The sequence below is a fragment of the Natator depressus genome, chromosome 5 (genome assembly GCF_965152275.1).
Source record: "Natator depressus isolate rNatDep1 chromosome 5, rNatDep2.hap1, whole genome shotgun sequence".
NCBI classification, from domain to species: Eukaryota; Metazoa; Chordata; order Testudines; family Cheloniidae; genus Natator; species Natator depressus.
In genome coordinates, this window is record NC_134238.1 from 61,430,904 (window position 1) to 61,457,360 (window position 26,457).

At 40.6% G+C, this 26,457-nt stretch overlaps 1 protein-coding gene across 1 annotated transcript in view; it reads left to right on the forward strand.

The window, feature by feature from the left end:
• LOC141987949 (uncharacterized) overlaps positions 1–26,457 on the forward strand; it is a 161,987-nt gene that overhangs the window by 82,036 nt on the left and 53,494 nt on the right. The window contains exons 7-9 of the mRNA XM_074953781.1: positions 8,749–8,871; positions 16,478–16,768; positions 21,723–21,953. Coding sequence (XP_074809882.1) covers positions 8,749–8,871; positions 16,478–16,768; positions 21,723–21,953 — 645 coding nt within the window. The remainder of the gene's footprint in view (positions 1–8,748; positions 8,872–16,477; positions 16,769–21,722; positions 21,954–26,457) is intronic.

The following is a 26,457-nucleotide window of genomic DNA, read 5'->3' on the forward strand; positions in this document are numbered from 1 at the left end:
GTGCTGGCAAAGCTTTTAAGTATAGACAAGGCCTTAGGGATTTAAAAAGGAAAACAAAAGCCTTGCAACCTACTAGATACATTTAAATGAAGAGGGATTTCTAAGGTAAATTACTAGTTTTCCATGAGATGGTTTAAGTCAGAAAAGTGGTAGGGTATCAAACACATTGTTTTCTTGTGGAACTCCCATAAAACTTGGATGGAAGGAAAGAAAGAAAAGCAAGTCCTTTGGACTAATGCAGTACCCCGTCTTCTTTGGGCACTTTAAATTCAAATCTGGTTTTAGGTGACAAGTGGGTCTGCCTTGTTTCTAATAAATATTGCCCAAGCGTTGGACAATTTATCATGATTAACCAGTTCCACAACAACATAATCAACTAATCCTTACTCAGCAGCAACTGATTAATAAATGTCTCTGCCATATTTTTCCAAGAAAGCCAATTAGATGTGTCCCATCCTATCATCTTGATATTAAAAATCAATTTCTAATAGTTAAGTTTTGATATCCAATTCTATATATGTTCTCATACCATGCTCATCACCATAGTATCTGAGCACCTTTCTGTACTGCATTAAGAAATGTGACTGTGACACAGTGGACATTTTTGGTAATATTTTTATGAATCCTATACATGCCTCAGATTCCCCTTTATATTGCATTGCTACCCAGCGAGGGAAACAGGATTAAGTTTGCTCTCAGGACAGGCTAAGAGACAGGGCTTGTATTCACGTACAGTGCTACAGCAACACAGCTGCAGTGCTTCAATTAAGATGCTCCTTACGCTGATGGAAGAGCTTCCCCTGACAGTATAGTTAATCCAACTCCCTGAGAGGCAGTAGCTATGTCAGTGGGAGAAGCTCTTTCCTTGACATAGTGCTGGCTATCTGCGGGTTAGCTCAGTATAACTTCACTCAGGTGTGTGGATTTTTCACACCCCTGAGTGACGTAGTTATACTGATGTAGGTCTGTAGTGTAGACCTGGGCATAGGCAGGTGTGTGTGTTGCCTAGCTCTCTGAGTGGACTGAATAGGTCATTTAAAAGGACTGGCCTAAGCTGATCCATCTCAGTGAAAAATCCGAGAAGACAATGGAAAACCCGATCACCAGGACATCAACACCTAGCAACCAGTGATCCAGAGGGAGGAAGATTTCCCAGCCTCTTAGCAGGGAATCAGAGCAGACACCTCAGCTTGAGAACAAAGGACTGAGAGGTGTGAGGTAGGGGGGAATAAATTTGAGCTCTGGTAGCTCTCTGACCTGGGAACTGACTAGGGAAGGAAATGAGAAGGAGAGCCAGAGATGGCTGGCTGGCTGGCTGGCTCATCATGGCACTGGCTTGGCCCGGATGGACTATGGCTTAACTTCTGCCTCTCTTTGCTAATTTTAAGACTTACTATGCTGTGTTCCAGTTGAATAATAAACGCTACTGTTTTGAAAATGCTGCTTGAGTCACTGTCACTATAAATAATTAAGGGAGGTGCATTAATCCCTTGAGTGTGCACGCCTCTACCCGGAGTGTACTTCAGTTGGACTTGCTGAATAGACCTCACAGTGTGAAGCAGGAGTGCTGAAGCCCCAGAGATTCAGTCTTAGGCGGTGGTGAGGCCGCATGGCCTACCCTGAAGGAAGAGTGAGACCCCTTGCAGTCTGGCACATCAAAGGGGTTTCTCCAAGAGACTGTTTCAAATCTGGGGGCATAGCACCGATCCTGTGGATATATAACAGTGACTAACATCAGTCACATGTTTGTTCTTTGATCCTCTCTCTAGGGGGAAAAGTATGTGCAGTGGAGTGTCTTGTTTTGGTAGCGTTTTAGGTTTTTAAACATACAAGTTGCTATATATTTATGTTGTCCTAGGTTCAAAGTAATCAGGTTTTCCAAGAAGTAACAGAAATGACTTGGGTGCTGTTGAATATGTTAATTTATTGCACGCATTGCTCATCACCATAGTAACTAAGTGAAATTTGCATAACTGTTAAGAAAACACATTATTTGTCACATCCATACAAAAAGCTATATTATACTAATATGCAGGTTGCAAAGCGGAGCTCTCACAAGTCATAAAATGCCAACATTAACTCTCTGCTTGTGCCTATGCATTATGTTACATTCTGAAAAAGGGGGTGAGCAGTGAAGTGGCAAAACTTGCAGATGACGCACAATTATGTGCTAATTAAGACTAGCAAAGACTCTGAGCAACTTCAGAGGGACTCAGCAAAACTAGGTGAATGGGCAGCATTGTTGGCAAATGCAAGGTAATGCATCCTGTAAGGAATAATGTAAACCCATTACATATACCTTTGCATTCTGAAGCCACTCAGGAAAAAGGCTTGGGATAAAATCCTGGCCCCCTTCAAGTCAATGGGAGTTTTGTCCCTGACTTCAGTGGGGCCAGGATTTCCCCTATAGATTTCATTCTGGAGCGAATGATGCAGTCAAAAAAGCAAAGAAAGCATTACGATGTACAATGAATATGACAGAAAATAATACTGAAAATAACATAGTGCTGTTATATAAATTAATGGTATTCCTTTATTTATTCCACAACCTGAAGTGCTGTGTTCAAGTCTGGTTGCCCTATCTCAAAAAGGATATAACAACAATTTATTCCAGTGCTTAACTACCCTGACTGTTAGGAAGTTTTTCCTAATGTCCAACTTAAACTGCTCTTGCTGCAATTTAAGCCTAATGCTTATTGTCCTATCCTCAGAGGTTAAGAAGAACAATTTCTCTTCCTCTTCCTTGTAACAACCTTTTATGTACTTGAAAACTGTTATCATGTACCCCCTCAGTCAATTTTTTCAATCTTCCTTCATAGGTCATGTTTTCTAGACCTTTAACCATTTTTGTTGCTCTTCTCTGAATTTTCTCCAATTTATCCATATCTTTCCTGAAATGTGGACACAGTACTTCAGTTCAGACCTAATAAGCATGGAGTAGAGCGGAAGAATTACTTCTTGTGTCTTGCTTATAACATTCCTGCTAATGCATCCCAGAGTGAGGTTTGCTTTTCTGGCAAGTGTTACACTGTTGACTCACATTCAGCTTGTGATTCACTAGGATTTAGCAGGTCACTTTGCACAGTGCTCCTTCCTAAGCAGTCATTTCAAATTTAGTATGTATGCAATTGATTGTTCCTTCCTAAGTGGAGTACTGTACTACGAATTTGTCCTTTATTGAATTTCATCCTATTTACTTTAGACCATTTCTCCAGTTTGTCCAGATTATTTTGAAGTTCAATCCTATCCTCCAAAGCACTTGCAACCCTGCCAATCTTGGTATCATCCGCAAACTTTATAAGTGTACTCTCTATGCTATTATCTAAATAATTTATGAAGATACTGAACAGAACCAGACCCAGAACTGGTCCTTGCAGTCCAGAACCCCACTTGATTGTGAACTGCTGATTACTCTGTGAGAATGGTTTTCCAACCGTTATGCAACCACCTTATAGTAGCTCCATCTAGTTGTATTTCCCTAGTTTGTTTATGAAAAGGTCATGCAAAACAGTATCAAAAACCTTATTAAAGTCAAGATACACCAAATCTACTGCTTTCCTCCATCCACAAGGGTTTTACCCTGTCAGAGAAAGCTATTAGATTGGTTTGACACTGTTTTGTTATTGACAAGTCTATGCTGACAGTTATTTATCGCCTTATTATCTTCTAGGTGTTTGCAAATTGATTGCTTATTTGCTCTATTATCTTTCCACATACTGAAGTTAAGCTGACTGGTCTGTAATTCCCTGGGTTGTCCTTATTCCCGTTTTTATAGATTGGCACTATATTTGCCCTTTTCCAGTTGGTCTTTGCCTTAGGCACGTTTCACCTTTCCCATGTAATGTTCAGTAGTGTATACCCCATAGTCATATAGTACAAATTATGTATACGAAGTTTAACAAAATTAGGTCATAATTCTGTTCAAATCCATTAGATTTGATTTCAGAAAGGTCTTTCAGCATGTTCACTGTAGACATCAATGGTAAAGTGATGGTTGGCCACTACGGTTTCCAAAGCACTAGAGCAACTTCACCATTTATGAATCTTTACCCTAATGAGAAACTGCAAGACACACTCCCTAAACTGCATATTGCAATATAAAATGAAAACTACCTTGTCAGTGGCAGCTTTGTGGGGTCAGCACTTCTGAAAATTGTGCCCATTAGAAATAGATATGAAAATAAATCTTTATGTTCAAGATAATAAAAGAAATGTCTTATTTTACTGGACCATTTTTATTTATCTTCTGAATTTAAAAATGGGCAATAATGAAAGAGACTAGCCTAAAATTTAGAAGCATTTTAGATACTTTGTATGCTTTTTCAGTTCTCACAGGAATACAGCCTAAAGGAAACAATATAAATTAATGATGAAATTCATTTCAGAGATAGCATTGCTGTTGAGCCCGGAAGAATGAAATTAAACCTGTATTATTCTAAAAACATCCCTTTACGACTTCTAGAGGGTGAAAATTTGTACATATGGCTTCAAGGCTTGTTTTCCCTAAGTATTTGGACATATAGCATGTCACGTGTGCTTAACGTTAATTCTGTAGCTCAACTGTACATATGAGAGAAAAATTGGTTTCTCATCAAGAGCCACAATTGCACCATGTGTCCTATTTTAAAACTGTCCATTCAGAATCAATTTGATGTATATTCAGAAATGGAGAGGTACACATGGTGCTCATATATCAGGTTTTTTTTTAAATGCAGGCAGTAGGTTAATGAGGGGGGTCAGGTGCAAGGTATTAGAGTGTTAGAATTGTAGTAATCCCATCATCCTTAATAAGTCTATGTGCTTTGAGAACTTGGCATAATAATAATGTGCATAATGCTTGTAATTGTGACAAAATCATGGGTCATCACCTTTGCTGTAAAAATCTCCTCTGTCAATTGTTTTTCATAAAATGTTTTTTGGGTTCAATTATGAATATTTTGGTGTGGACATTTTTATTTTCATTTATAATAATTATAGTCCATGTACATTTTTCAAAAGAGAAAACAACATAATTTTATGAAAACTGCAGTACTCTACAGCAGCTTTAATGAAAACCTAAATTTTGAGTCATTGCAATGTATTGCCTTGGACTTATTCCAGATTTGCTTTTTTGAACAGACTGCGTCCACAAGGCAGGTACAGCTCAGAAGTCTGTCAGCAGAAATATTTGACCAGTTCCAACAGTTTGCATTGAATTTTTTTCTAGAATTCTTTCTGTCTTTATTCTTTTTTTATTTTCATTTAAATAGAAATAGACTCCATGAGCCCAAGGCTGGAATCTGTTCAATAGCAGTGTCCATTTGGTCCATGCCTGCATTCTTCACCTTGTCATGCTCTAAAGCAATGCCATAAGGGACAGTGCAGACTGTCTCTCCAGTTCCTTTCTGCCACTTGTGGTTTGGGATGGAAACTTTCTGTGTCACTAACCTTCTAGTGTTCTGCTTGAATGTCAACTGTAAATAACTTGTAAATAGTTTTTATCTTAGATATTTAGCTTAGTTAAGGCTAGCCTTTCCTGGGGTCTTCTCTGTGAGTGATCTGCATGAGAGTTGCCTGTACTGCCTCAGGGAATTACACATTCCCTCAAAGTGTGTTATTTGCCACTCATTCCCCCCTTGTACTAGGCAGTTTTGGGTGTTAAGACTCCACAGACACTTAATGAAACTCTCCATGAGATCCCTTTCTGACTGGGACCCAGTTTATTGAGTGAGTCTGAACTCAATTATCATCATGATCATGTTCCCATTACGCCTCTAGTGTTTAGGGCAGTGACGAAGCTCCTCCACTCCTGTCTGTTTCTGGCAAGTCTTTCAATGGTTCCCCAGCTGTGCCCCAGGTTTTTCAGCTTGGCTTCCACTGCTCTTCACCATGTTGTTTTTGGACAGCCTCGTTTTTGCTTGCCTTTAGATGTCCATCTTATTGCTACTCTGGTGATGGAATCAGTTTCCATCTGAAGAACATGGCCAATCCATCTCCAACGCCTCCTGGCAATGATAGTGCTCATTCTTCTTGGCTACTCTGCGTGAATAGATCTTGGTTTGAGATTGTTCTGGGCCAAAAGATACGGAGGATTTTTCTAAGGCAGGTTGTATGGAAAGAAGACAGTTTGAACATGTCACACTTTCTCATTTCCCAGCATTCTGCACTATAAAGTAATGTTGAAAGTCTACAGCTCTGATAAATTTTGAGTTTGGTTTTGGTGTTATATTTTGATGATTTCCAGACAGTATTTAAGCTCCTGAAGGTGTTCTTGGCTCTACTGATTTTGTTCCAGATGTCCTGGCTTGTTCCACCGTCCTGGCTGATGGTGCTACCCAAATATGTGAATGTTTCTACATTGGTCAGAACATAATCCTCTATCCGTACTGGTGATGGTGAGGTAATATTAAAGGTAATGATATCAGTCTTATTGCACTTGATTTTCAGTCCAATTTGCTGGTTGAATGCATCGAGTTGAGTTGTTTTTTCTTGTATATGGTGTTGGGTATGTGATTGGAGAGCGAGATCATCTGTGAAGTCCAGGTCTTCAAGGGATGAGAAGGGTGTCCATTTAATGCCTCTTGGCATATCTTCTGTTGCACACTGCATTACCCAGTCAATGGCAATGTTGAAGAGGATTGCAGACATGCCACACCCCTGATGTACTCCTGTTCTGACTTCAAAACTGAGCTCACTGTGATCAACACTGCATGTAAAATTGAAATAGACGCTTTTGATGATGTTGATTATATGGAGAGGGATTCCATATGCCTGCAGAATGCACCATAGGCTGGTCCTGTGAACGCTATCAAAAGCCTTCTCAAAGTCTATGAAGTTTATGTAGAGTTGCATTCTAAGCATTGTTCTATTATGTTTTGAGGAGTGAAGATCTGGTCTGTGCATCCATGCCCTTTCCAAAAATCAGCTTGCTTTTTTCTGAGAACACTATCAACTGCCTCTGGTATATGCTGGACTATGATCTTACACAATACTTTGCTTGGCACAGATAAAAGTCTGATACCCTGCCAGTTATTACAATCACTGAGAGTTTCTTTCTTTGGTATCATCACTATAACCCCATTGGTACACTCATCTGGCAATTTTTCCCTTTCCCAGACTGATGTAAAGAGAAGGGCCGGGATAGATGCTGCTAACTCAGAATTTACCTTGAACAATTCTGCATTCAAGTTATCCTTGCCAGGAGCTTTGCCATTTTTTAAGGATTTGATGGCTTGAATGATCTCTTCCTTAGTTGGGGTGTCTGTGTCGATATCAAGATCTTCTTCTGCCTCCCGGATGTTTGCTTCCTCTTTAGGTGGCTCCCTGTTCAGCAGTTCTTTGAAATTCTCTGTCCAGCGCATTTCTTGTTCTTTTTTTGTTGTTAGTAGGTGGCCTTATTTGTCTCTGATGAGAGTTTTTGTTGGTATCTTCTGTTTACCGCTGATAAGCCGTGTCATTTTGTAGATGGTTCCTTGTTCTCTACAAGCAGCTGCATCCTCTGCTTGTGTTGCCAGGGTGACGTTGCACTCCATATGTTTTATGGAAATATGCTAATGAGTGTGAATATAATTTAACTGGAATATGCTTTATGCAAAAGGTCTCTTGGAAGGTATCATTACAAAGCCTGCAATCTACTGAGTGTGTTCCTCCTATTTGTATAAATGTATCATTCTTGTATCCGAAGCTATTATGAAGTATTACTCTAAAGTCCTATTGTAATTATGCAATGTGTGGGCCATCAATGGTGGTTTAGAATCTTGATGGCTCCCATTGACCAGGCCAATTGGTTGTAAATGGCTCTGTTTACTTGTAAGCCTTCCTGTGTTCCTGTGAGTCAGGCCGGTAAGAATGGAGGCATGGGGTCTCACAGAACATGTGACCATGTCACCTGGTACTGGAATCCATCTTAAACCTGGTGCTTTCCATTTAGAAGGAAGGGTGGGAACCCAGAGAGAGACAAAGGATTCCCACCTTGGGCCAAAGCTATAAAAGGGGGTGGAGCAGAACAAAGGAGGCTGCCAGTCATGGGAAATCCCCTAGTTGCCACCTGAGCTGGAACTAACAAGAACTGTACCAGGGGAAAGTATTGGGCCTAGACTAAGAAGGAGTCTAGTTTGTGAAAGAAGCTTATTGGAACATGTCTGAGGGTGAGATTTACCTGTATTCAGTTATTGAATGTATTAGGCTTAGACTTGCGTGTTTTGTTTTGTTTTTCTTGGTAACTTACTTTGTTCTGTCTGTTATTACTTGAAACCACTTAAATCCTACTTTTTATACTTAATAAAATCATTTTGTTTATTAATTAACCCAGAGTAAGGTCTGTTAAAGTTTCATAGTCCTGGCTGATATTCCTGATAGTGAAAAAAGCCCAGACCAACTCTGAGTTTTGGTTGATTCTTCATATTTTTAGCACAGATTTATTTGGGATGCCATGGTTACTAATACTTTTCACTGATTTTCCATCTTCTGAAATGTTCCCTCAAAATAAATGACACAGACTTGAGCATTCAAGTTCACCATTAAAGTGAGTTTTTTGTTGTTGTTGTCAGCTGCTTTTGCTTTTTTGTTCTGTGTGTTGAATAACTAATTAAGCAAGAAGTATGGCTTTTCTGGTGGTACAGTATATTATAATTTTATCCAAACCATCACTCCATTCCTTAATTTTGGGATTACAGACATAATTAGCTTTTAGCTACCTATGCATGATTTTAATTGATTAAAATAAACAATTACATAGATTATTTTTTTCATTTTCTGTCCTTTTCTTAGGCAACTGGTATGGATAATCTTGCATTATCGTGGATGATATCAGGAAGGAACCTAGAAAAACAACCTATGACCCTCATAGACCTTTGCTATGGGAAGATAGAAAACGTAAACCTACGATATCTGGTAAGAACTTTAAACCAGAAATATTGAGACTGCATTTCTATTGCTCAAGCTTTAATTTTACTACATGAGCTTCTTCACTCATTGTTTCTTAAATTTCTAGCAAATATTGAATTGATGAGCATTTGTCTTGATGTTTTATGTCTCATTATGATTGGGACAAAATCTGAGAAATGGAAAAACATGAGTACAAGGGCTTAGAAAGAAGACTCTCAGACCCTAATGGATGGGGTGTGACTGCAGCTGTCCTTTAGTTTCTATTACAGCTATAATCTACTGCTGCTTCTCATATGGAAGTTGTGGCTCCCAAATCAACTCTGTGCAAAAATCTAAGTAACATAGACTAGACCGGCTAGTGAATCTGCATTATTTTCCTACTTCATCCTGCACCTGTTTCCACGCTTTAGGGAGTTGTATTGCTCCACCAGAGAGATTGCTCTTGCTTCCACATTCAGACAACCTGCAGTTTTTAAAGCCACTTTTAGACCTTAAGTGCCTGCCTAGAGGCCCCCTGCGATATTATCTCATTGCTAATTTGTATACTGCAGTGCAGACATGTATGGCACTTTCCAAACAAGTATCGAGACACTGTGATCCAACATGCTTATCATATGAATTAGATAGATAATGAAAGATTATAACTCACAATGGGGGTGGGATGGAAGGAAGAGAGACAAGGGAAATAAGGGGGAAAGGAAATTGCTTTTCAAGAGATAGGTGGTTTTGTTGTTAAGAAAATGTTGCTTGCAAAGTACTGAAATAATTTAGTTTGTTTCTGTCCCCTATTTTTTAATGAGAGGGAGCACAGAAGGATAAGGGAAAATAGAGGGAGCAGATAACACTGGAGCTGAGATTAGTGACAGAAATGTGGTTGGAAGAGGAGAGTGAGATTGGTTGGCTCACTTGAAGTAGAAGGGTATTCTGGGAATGAAGGGGTGTGAGGGCATGAAGACACAAGTGATAGAAAGAAGCCGAGGGAAAACTAAGGGGAAAACTGAGTAGAGTGCATGACATGAGTGGGAAGTAGTGAAAACTAGAGCTGATCTGTGGGTAGCCTTGAAGGGAGAGGATGAGCTATTTGAACTTGATGCAGAGGCCATTTCCTATGAAGAGTTTTGAGGTGGGCAGTTTGAGGGGGCAGTTACATGACTGGAGCACCAGGGAGAGAAGAACATGGTAGCAGCAGTACTGTGGATAGACTGAACAGAGATGAGGTGGCAAGAATGGAGCCAGAGACGAAGAATTTAGTGATGAGGTGAAAGAGAGCCAAGGCATGAATCAGGCTTTTAACAATGGACACAGAGAGATGGATTTCCTGAGAGCTTGGTATTGTGTGAAAAGAATTTAAAAGCACAGATTGTGGGAAATAGAATAGAAGTGCTAATGTAGGGAAGAGGAGAGAATTTTAGAGAAAAAGAAGTTCAGTGTTTAGTATATTTCCTTGACAAGCAGATGAAAGTCAAGACTAGAGAGACAAAAGATCAAACAGAGGGGTAATAAATCTGTCCCTGAGCTGTTGCCTGACTCCATTTCACGCAGCTCTCAGTTGCTTGAATGAGGGACCTCATTGTGTACTGTAGATATTCTTACATCATTTATCATATTATGTACCTACAAGAAAGAACAAAAAAAAGTTCCATTCAGTGCTAATAATAGTGATATATATATGCAACAATAAAGTCTGAACTAATTGTGTTTGTCATTTTACATAAGTCTACATTTTTGTCAAATCTCTGAAGAAATATTCTCGCACATGTGCTAAGGATTGGAGGAAGACACTATAAATTATTTCTACAAGTGCTGTAAAATGCAAATATAACAAGTGTCCCATTTCATTTCTTTATTCTGTGAGAGTATAACTTGTTTTATGGGCATGCTTTAATTACTTCAGGATGTTCACTTTGTTCTTGTAATTTGAAAATCATTAGACTCATGATGTTGAGATATAGACACTTTCTCATGCATTGTACCCAACCGCCCAGAGAGTCTAGTAAGATTAGACTACATCCACAAAGGCAACTCTTCTTAATACAACCTTTTAAATCCTTTTCCCATTGTAGTCCCAGTATTATTCTTCTGTTTGTTGCAGAGGCAGCTCTCTGGCACTGTCTCCTAGAAGGGAAGTTTTCCCTTTATTTCACTTTAGGATTTATAGCCTCAGGAAGGAGGCGAAATCTAGTGTAGTTTTGTAACGGAGACAGTTCCCTAGAGCAACTCTCTCCTGTATCTCTGCTTTTTTCAGTCTCTTTCCATGGGTTTTCCTGAAGAGAGCAACCAAAACTGAAGACTTTCTTTGAACTACTAGCAATGGTGGAAGTGACACTTCCAGCTGTAGTCTAGTCATGAGCCTTCAGCAGTACTGGCCTTGTTTTTAAACAGAAGCAGCCAGACATCTTTGTCTCGCAGGAAACCAGCAATGCTCTTGGAGCATGATGGCTGAGGGGACAGAAAAACATAGGCCTAGCAAGGCATGGAGATGGCTTCCGTCTATTGGCATCATGCATAGTGGTGTTCATCTGTGGCACAGGTATGATCTCCTCCCCCACAGCAGATTCTCAGACAGCTAATCGAACACATCAATGCTGCTGCCTTTCCCATTTACATAGTTTCCTGCCTTTTGGTTCCTCCATTTCACTTCCTCTTTCAACTTTGCTTCTCTCACTTCCTCTACTTTTCAAGAAACATCTATTAAACCAGAGACATACAGGCTGTGTTTTCTTTCATTGTAAAGCTCTTTTCATCAGCAGTAGGGGGAACTGATATGGCAAGGAGGAGTATGTCAAAGCCTCTTTCTTAGACCATCTCTTCATCTTGTTTCACTTAAGAAACCATTTTGAGGGAGTGCTTAGACACCACAATGATGGGTGCTGTATGTGACCCTAGACACAGCCTGAGGATACTATTAGGACTATTCTAGTATATCTCTGTCTTCCTTGGTTTCCTTCTCAAAGGAAGAGGAAGACAAAAAGCCTTTGAGAATAATGAAAAAACTAGCATTCTTTTAAATCTTATCTCCACTGGGGGGGAGGGGAAATTTCATAATCTGATTCCTTTCTGTATCCTGAGAGAGTCCGTTAACCCAAACAAACTGGACAGACTCATTCTATATAGTGACAGTGATTTCAGAACCCTGAAATCACAATCCTCAGACATGCCCAAATAAGAATCCACTTAAAATTAAAGCCCCCTACAGTGGTGAGAACTGAGCTGGCTTCCTCCATCCTGGAGCCCTTGGAATTAATTCCTTCAATAGCTGTACTACAGTTTGCCCAGAATGACTGGCTCAGGAGAAAATAAAATCGGTGAAATTAATATCAGATTAAATTATGAAAATTAAGAAAATAGATCGAATTATGCTTAAAATGATGTAATATTCCAAAAGATAAAAGGCCCAGATTTTCCACCAAGACTACCCCTGTCTACTACCGACTCCACACTTCTCAAAACACCAAAAGCAACAAAAAAACCCAGCAGCAACATTGCACAGAAAGACCACATCAACAAGTTAGTATTTTGTTCCTTCTTTCCTCCACTTTTCCAGGTTTTCCTTCTGTGTGCTACCTTTCTTTAGTACCTCTGAACTGAGAGATTAAGGATGAAATCCTGGCCCATGGAAGTCATTGATAAACTTCTATTGATTATCATGGGGCCAGAATTTCACACACAGAATATGAGAGTATTTTATTAGTCTTCACATACTGGAATATCTGTTAGTGCAGAGGGCCTTTTCTTTCTCTTCTACTGACTGCTATGTTTATGCAATTGAGTTGATATTTTAATGTTTGTTATTTTTAAACGTTTCATTTATGGGTTGTGACACTGCAGGCTGTTTTATTAGGAGGTTTTAGCGATTGGTTTTCACAGCAATGCTTACAAAAATTAGTGTCATTATGTGCCTAATTTGCGTATGTGGTTTCTGTGAATGTGTCTGAAAGTCGGGTTTTTCATGAGCAGCAACCACTTAGTTGCACAGCTGGTCATTTATATGTGCAAATACCTAATTTGGATACATAAAATTATTGCAGTTTTGCCTGACTTTTTGCAACTCTCGTTAGTATCGCTGGACAGGTGAATATTTCATTGTGAGAAAACACACAAGTCAGAACACTTTTGACATAAAAGTTTCAGGAAAAAATCATTGCACATTGAAAGTATTTAAACTTTACATCATATCAGCATATAAATATGTGTTAGCAGTATTCTAATAATTCACATACAAAGTACATTATAGTAAGGAACACATAAAAACTTTAAAATTTAAATGGTTCAAATTCATTAAATCGATTTACACATGTAATTTGCAAAATAAATAAATATCTATAATTTATGTGCTGCATTAATATTTACAATCAGCTGAAATGTGAAGACACAAACCCCATTTTGTATGAGAGTTTTAAAATACTGCATAAAGAATCTTTTCTCATCTAATTTGTTGCTTTGTAGAGTTGAGGTGATATAGCTTACCTATTTAAATGTTTTGGAGTGGGATATATAAATATTTATATCTATATAATTATAGCACACTGTTATTTTGCCTGTTGCAGGAAACCTGAGTGATTGACAGATATGGAAAATGTATTTACTGAAATCTGATATAAAAATCTTGTTTCCAAAGTCACTTTTTTATTAAGTCCTGAAATAACTACCCTCTGAGTGTTGGAATGAAAAGTGTAGAAAAAATATATGATGCTGACATGTAAAAGAAGAAAAGGGCATTTCTAACTTCCATTGTGTGTCAAGGGTGTGACCTTTTGAATCTGAACTGAAACAAATTGGCAATGACAGCTTCTGATTTTCACTGATCTCACTTGAAAAACATTATTGCAAATTGTATCTCAGTAGAAGTGCTTTTCATGATGAATTATTCATGAAAATCATTTCATCACGTAGAGCACCTGTGGAGAAGGTTTTGCATTGCATATTAATGTATATGCAACATGTCCTGCAATTAAACCTTCAATTTGAAAATTTACTTTGCTTAGATAATCAGTTTATAATGCACCATGCTAAGGGCAATGACAAATATGTATTTGCATTCTTGGAATTTTAAACATTTTTAATTAATGCTTGAAAAGGTCACATCCCAGGATCTTATGGATAGTTACTGTGAGCCATTTGCGAAAGGTCTAAATAATAGTAACTTTTTCCCTTTATTTTGGTTAGTTCTTTAATTTATATCTCACCATTGTATTGATTGTTCAGCACATACTTTCGATTTAGAAAACTGTACTTTGAAATTTATAAAGGAGAGTGACTCTGTTGACTGGTGTTGATACCACTCTGTATCCAGCAGAAATGTGCATCCTCTGCTGTCTGATACACCTGTTGTATCCTGACAGTTCATTCATTTAAATGCAATGTGAATAAAAAGGATCTTTAATATCATCCATGTGAATTAATGGATGTTATGTGTACAAATAGTCTTGAATACTTGCTTATTCTCTTAGTTCTAGTCAATGTCAAATAAGTCTTTGATCCGGAGGTTGGTAACTCCATCATTGTTTGTTAGATGCTTTTTAATAACTGAGAACGGTTTAGCATCAAAGTGTGTTTTATCGCTCTCCTTTTGTGTCTTTCTCCCACTCTTGTCTTCTTGCTTTCTTCCAAACAATCCCTATCGCTGAACCTTTCTTTCTTTCTTTCTTTCTTTCTTTCTTTCTTTCTTTCTTTCTTTCTTTCTTTCTTTCTTTCTTTCTTTCTTTCTTTCTTTCTTTCTTTCTTTTTCTTTTGTGCTGAGGAGCCCTAGTCATGGACCAGGACTCCATTGTTATGCCTCAATTTTCTCTTATGTTAAGTCCCACCTGAAAACTCTCTTTCTCCAAAATGCTATAATCATTAGTCCTCTCCACAGAGAAATATTAACAATTAGATGACTCAAGTTCTTTCCTCCTTCCCTAAAGGGAAAAATATACAGGTAAAGTTGGATCACAGTTTCTCATATCTTATTGTTCATCCCTACGCTTCATTCATACATTGTTTATTTAAATTATAAGCTGTTCGGGGCGTACTTGCCTGTAAAACACCTTGCACATTGTTGGTGAATAGTAATTATCTTTCTCTATGTGTTATTAAAGATTGCTAGTAATGCTTTCTTTAAGCATAACATCATTAATATGTAAATTGCAAATGCACACTTGCATCTCAGTTGTATAAGGCCAAGCAGTCTCTGTGCTTAGTTTAAAGATAAGTAGAGAATGTCAAATTAAGTTCAAGGTATATTTATAACAACTGCACAGAATGATTACTTGTCAGAGATGCAAATATTTCATTGATCAGCAATTAACAGCATTTGAAGTAATGTGGTGAAATATACATAAAAAAAATCTCACTAAAGTGTGTGGGCATCAACTGTGCAAACAAATGACTCCCTTGTGGTTCAGCAAGTCTAAGAAGTCGTCTTTAAAAAGTAGGAGCTACTTGGCTCTGATTGTAGTGCTAGATAGTGGCTTCATTACTTTCTTGCACTTTCTTTTTCATTTCTGATGGTTTCATATTACAGTAGATGTCTGTCTTTTCGTTAGATGAGGCCAAGTATCTGAACACTGACTGATGTCACTTCAAAGGCCTCTTGAAAATTCTTCTGTGACACTAATCAAAGCAGGTTTGAGTTAGCCAACCTTTTCCTGCTGGTTTGGTAATCAGAAGTGAATGCATTGGGTGGATAATACATTTATGTAGCAATATAGAATCTTTGTTTTTCTTTATTGCATACATTGTTCTTAGTCTTTTAAATGTTAACAGTTATAGTCTTTAATGCTCTTTTGTGTACAAAGGAGCTGCTAACTCAGGAGTAAACAATTATGAAATCTGACATTGTATTAGATGCAAAAATGAACCATGCTAAAAAGAGATCCTTTAATGTGACTTTCTCATAACTGTCCAGAATATACTGACTTCAAAACAAATTTTTTTAATCTAAAATAAAAAAGCCTAGTGTTTACAAAAATGGTCAGCAAATGTGCTACAAACTAACAGTTGGTTAACTTGTATGGCAGAATTTTCAAATACGTGGTACAAATGAGACTTAGGCTATGCTCTGCAGTTCAGACTATGCCCTGGTCTACACTAGGACTTTAGGTCGAATTTAGCACGGTTAAATCGATGTAAACCTGCACCCGTCCACACGATGAAGCCCTTTTTTTTTACTTAAAGGGCTCTTAAAATCGATTTCCTTACTCCACCCCTGACAAGTGGATTAGCGCTGAAATTGGCCTTGCCGGGTCGAATTTGGGGTACTGTGGACACAATTCGATGGTATTGGCCTCCGGGAGCTATCCCAGAGTGCTCCATTATGACCGCTCTGGACAGCACTCTCAACTCAGATGCACTGGCCAGGTAGACAGGAAAAGAACCGCAAACTTTTGAATCTCATTTCCTGTTTGGACAGCGTGGCAAGCTGCAGGTGACCATGCAGAGCTCATCAGCAGAGGTGACCATGCAGAGCTCATCAGCAAAGGTGACCATGATAGAGTCCCAGAATCACAAAAGAGCTCTAGCATGGACTGAATGGGAGGTACGGGATCTGATCGCTGTATGGGGAGAGGAATCTGTGCTATCAGAACTCCGTTCCAGTTTTCAAAATGCCAAAACCTTTGTCAAAATCTCCCAGGGCATGAAGGACAGAGGCCATAACAGGGACCCGAACCAGTGCTGCGTGAAACTTAAGGAGCTGAGGCAAGCCTACCAGAAAACCAGAGAGGCAAACGGCGGCTCCGGGTCAGAGCCCCAAACATGCCGCTTCTATGATGAACTGCATGCCATTTTAGGGGGTTCAGCCACCACTACCCCAGCTGTGTTGTTTGACTCCTTCAATGGAGATGGAGGCAACACGGAAGCAGGTTTTGGGGATGAAGAAGATGATGGTGATGATGATGATGAGGTTGTAGATAGCTCACAGCAAGCAAGCAGCGAAACCGGTTTTCCCGACAGCCAGGAACTGTTTCTCACCCTGGACCTGGAGCCAAAACCCCCCGAACCCACCCAAGGCTGCCTCCTGGACCCGGCAGGCGGAGAAGGGACCTCCGGTGAGTGTACTTTTTAAAATACTATACATGGTTTAAAAGCAAGCATGTGAAAGGATTAATTTGCCCTGGCATTCGCGGCTCTCCTGGATGTACTCCCAAAGCCTTTGCAAAAGGTTTCTGGGGAGGGCAGCCTTATTGTATCCTCCATGGCAGGACACTTTACCACTCCAGGCCAGTAGCACATACTCGGAAATCATTGTACAACAAAGCATTGCAGTGTATGTTTGCTGGCGTTCAAACAACATCCGTTCTTTATCTCTCTGTGTTTTCCTCAGGAGAGTGAGATATCATTCATGGTCACCTGGTTGAAATAGGGTGCTTTTCTTCAGGGGACACTCAGAGGTGTCCGTTCCTGCTGGGCTGTTTGCCTGTGGCTGAACAGAAATGTTCCCCGCTGTTAGCCACGGGGAGGGGGGAGGGTTGAGGGGGTAGCCATGCGGTGGGGGGAGACAAAATGAGACCTTGTAATGAAAGCACATGTGCTATGTATGTAATGTTAACAGCAAGGTTTACCCTGAAAGAGTGGAGCCATTGTTTTATAAAATGTGTCTTTTTAAATACCGTTGTCCCTTTTTTTTTCTCCACCAGCTTCATGTGTTTCAATGATCACAGGATTTTCTCCTTCCCAGAGGCTAGTGAAGATTAGAAAGAAAAAAAACGCACTCATGATGAAATGTTCTCTGAGCTCATGCTGTCCTCCCACACTGACAGAGCACAGACGAATGCGTGGAGGCAAATAATGTCAGAGTGCAGAAAAGCACAAAATGACCGGGAGGAGAGGTGGCGGGCTGAAGAGAGTAAGTGGCGGGCTGAGGAAAGTAAGTGGTGGGCTGAAGACAGGGCTGAAGCTCAAATGTGGCGGCAGCGTGATGAGAGGAGGCAGGTAGTGATCAATGGCTCCATGTCTAGTTGGCAGCCGGTATCAAGTGGAGTGCCCCAAGGGTCGGTCCTCGGGCCGATTTTGTTCAATATCTTCATAAATGATCTGGAGGATGGTGTGGATTGCACTCTCAGCAAATTTGCGGATGATACTAAACTAGGAGGAGTGGTAGATACGGTGGCAGGTAGGGATAGGATACAGAGGGACCTAGACAAATTGGAGGATTGGGCCAAAAGAAATCTGATGAGGTTCAACAAGGATAAGTGCAGGGTCCTGCACTTAGGACGGAAGAATCCAATGCACCGCTACAGACTAGGGACCGAATGGCTAGGCAGCAGTTCTGCGGAAAAGGACCTAGGGGTGACAGTGGACGAGAAGCTGGATATGAGTCAACAGTGTGCCCTTGTTGCCAAGAAGGCCAATGGCATTTTGGGATGTATAAGTAGGGGCGTAGCCAGCAGATCGAGGGACTTGATCGTTCCCCTCTATTCGACATTGGTGAGGCCTCATCTGGAGTACTGTGTCCAGTTTTGGGCCCCACACTACAAGAAGGATGTGGATAAATTGGAGAGAGTCCAGCGAAGGGCAACAAAAATGATTAGGGGTCTGGAACACATGACTTATGAGGAGAGGCTGAGGGAACTGGGATTGTTTAGTCTGCAGAAGAGAAGAATGAGGGGGAATTTGATAGCTGCTTTCAACTACCTGAGAGGTGGTTCCAAAGAGGATGGTTCTAGACTATTCTCAGTGGTAGAAGATGACAGGACAAGGAGTAATGGTCTCAAGTTGCAGTGGGGGAGGTTTAGGTTGGATATTAGGAAAAACCTTTTCACTAGGAGGGTGGTGAAACACTGGAATGCGTTACCTAGAGAGGTGGTAGAATCTCCTTCCTTAGAAGTTTTTAAGGTCAGGCTTGACAAAACCCTGGCTGGGATGATTTTGTTGGGGATTGGTCCTGCTTTGAGCAGGGGGTTGGACTAGATGACCTCCTGAGGTCCCTTCCAACCCTGATATTCTATGATTCTATGATTCAATGCTGAGGCTGCTGGAGGATCAAACCAATATGCTCCAGTGTATGGTTGAGCTGCAGCAAAGGCAGCTGGAGCACAGACTGCCGCTACAGCCCCTGTGTAACCAACCACACTCCTCCCCAAGTTCCATAGCCTCCTCACCCAGACGCCCAAGAATGCGGTGGGGGGGCCTCCGGCTAACCAGCCACTCCACCACAGAGGATTGCCCAAAAAACAGAAGGCTGGCATTCAATAAATTTTAAAGTTGTAAACTTTTAAAGTGCTGTGTGGCATTTTCCTTCCCTCCTCCACCACCCCTCCTGGGCTACCTTGGTAGTCATCCCCCTATTTGTGTGATGAATGAATAAAGAATGCATGAATGTGAAGCAACAATGACTTTATTGCCTCTGCAAGCAGTGATTGAAGGGAGGAGGGGAGGGAAGTAGAGTGAACCAAGGGGCGGGGGGTTTCATCAAGGAGAAACAAACAGAACTTTCACAGTGTAGCCTGTCCAATCATGAAACTGGTTTTCAAAGCTTCTCTGATGCGTACCGTGCCCTCCTGTGCTCTTCTAACCGCCCTGGTGTCTGGCTGCGCGTAACCAGCAGCCAGGCGATTTGCCTCAACCTCCCACCCCGCCATAAACGTCTCCCCCTTACTCTCACAGATATTGTGGAGCGCACAGCAAGCAGTAATAACAGTGGGAATATTGGTTTCGCTGAGGTCTAAGCGAGTCAGTAAACTGCGCCAGCGCGCCTTTAAATGTCCAAATGCACATTCTACCACCATTCTGCACTTGCTCAGCCTGTAGTTGAACAGCTCCTGACTACTGTCCAGGCTGCCTGTGTACGGCTTCATGAGCCATGGCATTAAGGGGTAGGCTGGGTCCCCAAGGATAACTATAGGCATTTCAACATCCCCAACAATTATTTTCTGGTCTGGGAATAAAGTCCCTTCCTGCAGCTTTTGAAACAGACCAGAGTTCCTGAAGATGCGAGCGTCATGTACCTTTCCCGGCCATCCCACGTTGATGTTGGTGAAACATCCCTTGTGATCCACCAGAGCTTGCAGCACTCTTGAAAAGTACCCCTTGCGGTTTATGTACTGGCCGGCTTGGTGCTCCAGTGCCAAGATAGGGATATGGGTTCCAGCTATGGCCCCACCACAGTTAGAGAATCCCATTGCAGCAGAGCCATCCACTATGACCTGCACATTTCCCAGGGTCACTACCCTTGATATCAGCAGATCTTTGATTGCGTTGGCTACTTGCATCACAGCAGCCCCCACAGTAGATTTGCCCACTCCAAATTGATTCCCAACTGACCGGTAGCTGTCTGGCGTTGCAAGCTTCCACAGGGCTATTGCCACTCGCTTCTCAACTGTGAGGGCTGCTCTCATCTTGGTATTCATGTGCTTCAGGGCAGGGGAAAGCAAGTCACAAAGTTCCATGAAAGTGTCCTTACGCATGCGAAAGTTTCGCAGCCACTGGGAATCGTCCCAGACCTGCAACACTATGCTGTCCCACCAGTCTCTGCTTGTTTACCAGTTGGTCTGTGCCACAGACTACACAGGTCCCTTGCTTCTACACTAGGCATGGGACTGTCACTGACTTCCCTCTGGGGCAAGTGACTAACTGGTGAAGCACCATCAGAAAGTTCACTAACCCATCTGGGAACTGAGCAATACTCGAGCAACTAGGCAGGATCCAAGTGTGGAGCTTCCTCAGAAAAGTAGTTAACTTTCATTGGGCCTCATGTAACTTTCCTTTCAGTCAGAGCTAACCATTAGTGTTCATGGCAAGTGGTTTTGACCTCATAAGGCACGTAGAAAATGACAAGCAATCTCTAGCAAAATGCTAGAAAATTTTGCACCAAAATAGAATCTGAACAATATGGCTTTGTTTTGATTGTGAATCTAGTTGCACAACTCTCTCTTACAGACTTTTTTGCTTTGTGGAAAGAATCCAAAAGTAAGCTAATTTTCTGTTGGTGATCACTGCTGTCTGTCTGTTAATGAAATGGAAGAGCAGTATCTTAATAGATTAAAATACTGAATTATATGCAATCATGGGACACAATAAATGAGTACTTACAACCAAGAAATACAGATATGAATAAAATTTTATTAAGGAGATGAAATATAATTTATAAGCAAATGCTCATATTTTAAGATAAAATATACATAAAGTGTTGAATCAGAATGTGTTTGTATCGTGGGTTATTGTAAATGGTTTCTGTTTTAAATTTGGGAAGCATGCTATAGTTGTTTTGGTGTGTCTGGTAGTGATGTTATGTGATTGTGTATCTCCTTTCTCATTTACCTCAGTATATATCCATTTAAAGTATGTGTTCCTTTCATGGAGTTTGCTTCAGAATAAGTTCTCAATCTTTAAAATGATCTCTTGTTAGTAAAAGAAAACATGTTGTCAATAAATTGAGTGTCCAGCTGGCTGAAGGTTTAAACAGGAAAAGGACATAAGAAGATTCTGTGGTAGGTATAAGATAAACATGCTCTTGTTTATGCTTTGTTGATATTCTGATTGTTTAGAAGTTTGAATATTTTTTTATACTAGCTTTCGGCTGTTCTTTAGAAAAACCAAACAATTAGCCCAGTCTATATGACGGCTTTGATCTTTGTTTTCATATTTGTTGTAAGAGGCTAAAAGTCTGGCAATTTGTTGTATTTCATGCTTTGTCAGATCTTACCCCCTCAACACATGTTATCCACAGATGGTTTGGAGGGGAGAAAAAGAAAAGGCAGAGTGCCTAGAGTTTGACGTCTCCAATAAATTCCCAGGAGATTGTTTTATAAATGTCAGCATACTTGTGGTTGTTCATGCAGGTGCTTACACAGGACTTGTGGCCTTTCACCTAACATAATTAACTTCCTTTTATTTAACAATGTTTACAATTTCTTTCCTTAACCTTTTTGTTTTTACAGAGTGCTCTTGAAGGAAAACTCAGCAAGTTGTTCAAACACCTGCTTGCCATGAGGCAAACACTGAGCTTCATACTTGCCCCAGGACAGGAGTCCTGTGAGAAAGCTCATCAGATACTACCAACTGCTTTTTATGCTAGATTCCTAAATCATGTGACTAGATGTCATCAATCTCTGGAGGAATGCTGCAGTGACTTACTTGTTTTGACACTTATTGTACCATCTGCACCTTGGGTGAGTTACAAGTCAAGGCTTCATATTTTTAAATTCACTCATAAAAACTTGCTATTTTAGAAGGTTTCCACAGCATTTTTCATGGTTCGGTGTAATGTTTATTACTTTCAGGTGTGTATGTCCTGCATGCATACATGGGGGCAGAGAGCTGTGTTTCTGTGCATTTCAGATAATTAAGTTGAGCAAAGGTTGATTGTAATTTAAGTTCTTTATCAACATAAAATACTGTGCAATTATTTGTCCATACTGAGCTATACCAAAGTAATTTTGCTGATAAACAAGCATGCCTGAATGTGTTTAGTGGAGGAATGTAGAAAAAAAGAAAGATCATTCTTGGAACATTACTGATCCACAAGATTAATAATGGAGTATGGAGTTTATCATCTCCTAGGTCACTGATGCAAAGCCAGACCCATTTAGAAATGACCAACCAGGACTATCTCTTGGCTGTTTTGCTATGGTCATCCATGTGAAATAAGTTGGTGGTCTCAGGATAATTCCTGGTAGATATCATAAACGCTGACATTTGGCATGCTTGTGGGGCATCTTGTAGAGAAGGCAAGGTTTTAATGTGCCGTGGATATTGATCTACTCTTATACCCAGAAAAAAGGGTTTTAGGAATACTGGCAGGACATTTTGGGAAAGTCTGCACTTTGTTCGCACCTGCGATATTTAATTTGTGGGTAAATATCAATCTCCAAAGCTGTCAATCTGGCATTTTTCATGTGCATGAAAGTTCATTAAAGTGAACTACAGGCCCAGGAACCATCTAAAAATCTATGATTGTTGGACCATATACATGTGCTACTGAAGATCTGAAGATTAGGGTTGACCACAACCAGCAAACACATTTTTCAACATCTCTGTCTTTATCTATGGAACATGCTAAATGGCGAGAATTAACAATTTTAAAATGAATGTTAATTAAAATGTTTTCTAAACCCACTTCATTTTCCTGGCCTAGGCAGGGTGTTGGTGTGAGGTTATAAAAGAGATTATTGGTTCTATCACCTCAGTTACTTTCTTACTACTATAGCAGTCATTCTCATTAGCTGCTTAATAGGACAATTTTGTCCCTCTGCCTTTAAAAATATAGCTTAGAGAAGAATATACATAATGGAGTGATATAAACATGATATTGGGATTGTTGTATTATTAACAATTTGGTGAAACCACAAATGATTAGTGTACTGTATAACTGGAAAGGCAGAATTCTCCTTTTCCCATAGTATAAAGCTCCAGCTTTTAGCATTGCAGAGCCACCAATAGATGAATCAGATTTTAAAGCTGTGATATTTTGATGTCTAGAAAAGCTGTCACTAGTACATGACTGAATTTTGTCCCTCCTGTGCCTTAGGCAGCAGCAACTTTGTTGGGGAGCTGGAAGAAACTTTTCTCTGGAAGGTTGTTTTTATTTTTAAAATTGTAGCTTTTTGAAGCTGTTGAAGGGTTTGATATGTTCAGACAAATCTTGAGGGAGATGAATTAAAGATAAATTGACGCTCTCATAGGCATTTGACAAATTGCAAAAGCATGTTATAAATTTGTCATTTGCCTTTCCAGTTTATCACATGGATACCACCTCCACATATAGGATTTATAGAATGTTTGTATAAATATATAATTTAGTCATAACATAGTGATCTTGTTAAGATAATTAGTTCCATGTTATTACTGCCCTCGCTGTTACGTAGCACCAAACTATTCTTTGTTTTGCTTGGCCCAGTTCAAATCTGATCTTGATTAAAAAAGAAAAATCTGGACTCTGACTGTGTGCAACATGTATCTATAAAATCTATGATTGACCCAAATACCAGATGCTTCTAGTACATAAAGGAATGTGTACACCTCTCTTTCTACTGGAGTAGGGGCTGATGCTAAGTTTGCATTGGCATTGCACCTTCAGGCTGCTTTAAAGACATGAATATATTTCAACCAAGAATAAATAACGTTTGTTGTTCTGAAGTCTAAAAGGACCATTAAAATCTTGAAATGTACATGAGTTACAGCATATCCACATTCTTGGGGTTCCAACCTTGGGTGTGAGATTCAAGCTTTGGAAAATGACTAGCAAATGAAAATAGTTTAGAATCCAAAAGGGATAACTGATCATCTGGCTGGAAGGGGTACAGTCCAGTGTTGAGTCAGATATGGACAAGCAGGTTACCTTTTCAACTTGCTTACATTCCCTGACAAAAGACATGCTATCAATTCCCCCTTATTGGCATAATTCAATAATAGAGAACCAGATTCTGATTGCGAGTGAGACTGACAGTTTCCTCCTTGGGCTGGATGGTCCTACTGGCCATCTTCTAGATATTATGTGGTGGCTAAATGTATGCATTCATACAGGGAGTCATCTCCTCAGAGACCTCGGGGAAAGCCCATTCCTCAGATCTGGTGGCCCCAGATCTGTCTACATCACTGAGGAATATAAAGCACTCCCAACAGTTGTCCCAGATACTTTTCAGTAGTAGTACTGATGGGCCATGTAGAGTTTCAGGAAACTGAAGGAAAGCTCTCTGAAAGCTTTGTTTCTCTCATCAACAGAAGTTAGCCCATTAAAAGATATTACCTCACCCACCTTGTATCTCTAGTATAAAGAACAAACATTTCTGGATGGTCATGTGGGAACTGCTGCAGCATCTTCACTATCCAAAGATGCCATATAGTTCCATGAACCGTTCTCTAGAATGGCTTCCATTTTGAATATACCATCAGTCCATGTAGAACAGACCTCTAATCCCAACTTTGATATCCTAGGAGCTCCTTCTAATTCTAAGATCACTCTATTGGAAGGGCTTTTGCAACTGGCCAAAACTATTTGATAGAATCCAGCTATGTATCTGGCTATGTTGAAAAAAACACCACAAACCCAAATTTACCAGCTACCCTATGAAGGGTTTGTGGTGCTACACAAGTATGCATCCGATGAAGTGAGCTGTAGCTCACGAAAGCTTATGCTCAAATAAATTGGTTAGTCTCTAAGGTGCAACAAGTACTCCTTTTCTTTTTGCAAATACAGACTAACACGGCTGTTACTCTGAAACCTGTCGTTACACACTCACCCTGCTCCCAACTGCAGCTGTCCAATGAGCAAAAATTAGCCAGGTACATACTGCACTAATGATCAATTGATGGAGAACGAGATAAACTGCTCTGAAAGCTAAGTAATAAGGTGTGGCGGTTCAATGACAAGACAGAACACAGCTTTTAGCAAGCAAGCGGCTGGTCTCTGCTAACAGGCTTCTGCCTGTCAGCTTTCCACCTTCCCCTTTATTCTCTCTCTCCCCCCGCGCATTACATTCTCCAACAGATAAAAGGAATACACTGGCTTTGTTTAACATTTTTATTTACCAATTTCTATCTACCGCATTCCTTGCTCTAGGGCCTTGAGCCCAGTCCTGAGAGGCTTCCCACGGTTCATGTCATCTTGGCTAGATTCCAAGGTTGATGCCCTTGAGAGGAGCTGTGTGTGCACAGGTCCAGCACAACACTCCGGGTGTGCCCTGAATGTTGCCAACCGCATGAACCTTGTATGAATCCTACATCCCCTCCTTTTTTGTTTATTTGTGCTCGGCCATCTCATGGTAGCCATCAATTTGCTTTTGCAAGCCAATTAACTCCCGGACAGACAAGGTCATAACTCGTGGAGCCTGCCAGGGCAGGTCTCGACAAAGCCTTAACAAAAAGGAAATACATTGCACACAGCAACAGCAAAAAATAAGCTTAAAAAGGTAAAGTGTGATTGGCTGGGCCCCAATTAGCCACGCTAAAGTACTGGGAAGAGAGGTTCGAGTAAGCAGCGAGCATCATCTCATTCCCAATTTCCTCAGGGTGATGACATACTGGAATAAGGCAAGTACCTAACAGTTCTCCGGCTGCTACAGAATCAAATAAACAAAAGTGGGTAACATTTGATATTGAAGCCAATCTTTCCCATAGGTTATATGTCATTCGGGCCCGTAATGAAGAAAGCGCTCCCGAGTCAACACCTCCAGGAAATAGCAGGCACAAAAGGCATACAATCAATACAGAATTAGCAATAATTTGGGTGATAATTGCCACAAACAAAGTCTCAGGAGTTTCTGGCTGTTGGTTTGCTGCCAGTCTTCGTTGAGCCGCGGCGACCAATGCTTTTACTGCTCCCCATGTCACGGGCTGGCTTGGGACGCTACGCCTCTTCCATCTCCGTCCCGTCGTTGTCGACCCGGGAGGCACCGCGTTCTCCTCCAAGGTCAGTTGAAACTCCGGTATGGGGTTCGACAGGCCCTGACGCCACGCCATGCTGTTTCAGTGCCGGTCGCACACACCGGGCTGGAACCCACAACGGTCCTGCAGGGAGAAACACAGCAGCATATCCCTGACCCCAAGTGATTAGAGGTACTGGACCCAGCCACTGCGGATCGGGCAGCTGACGGTAATAGACACGCGGTCTTTCCAGTACCTCGGATTTGTGAAAGTGCCGATCCGCGGGGGTCTGCTGTTCTGCGTTCAGCGTTA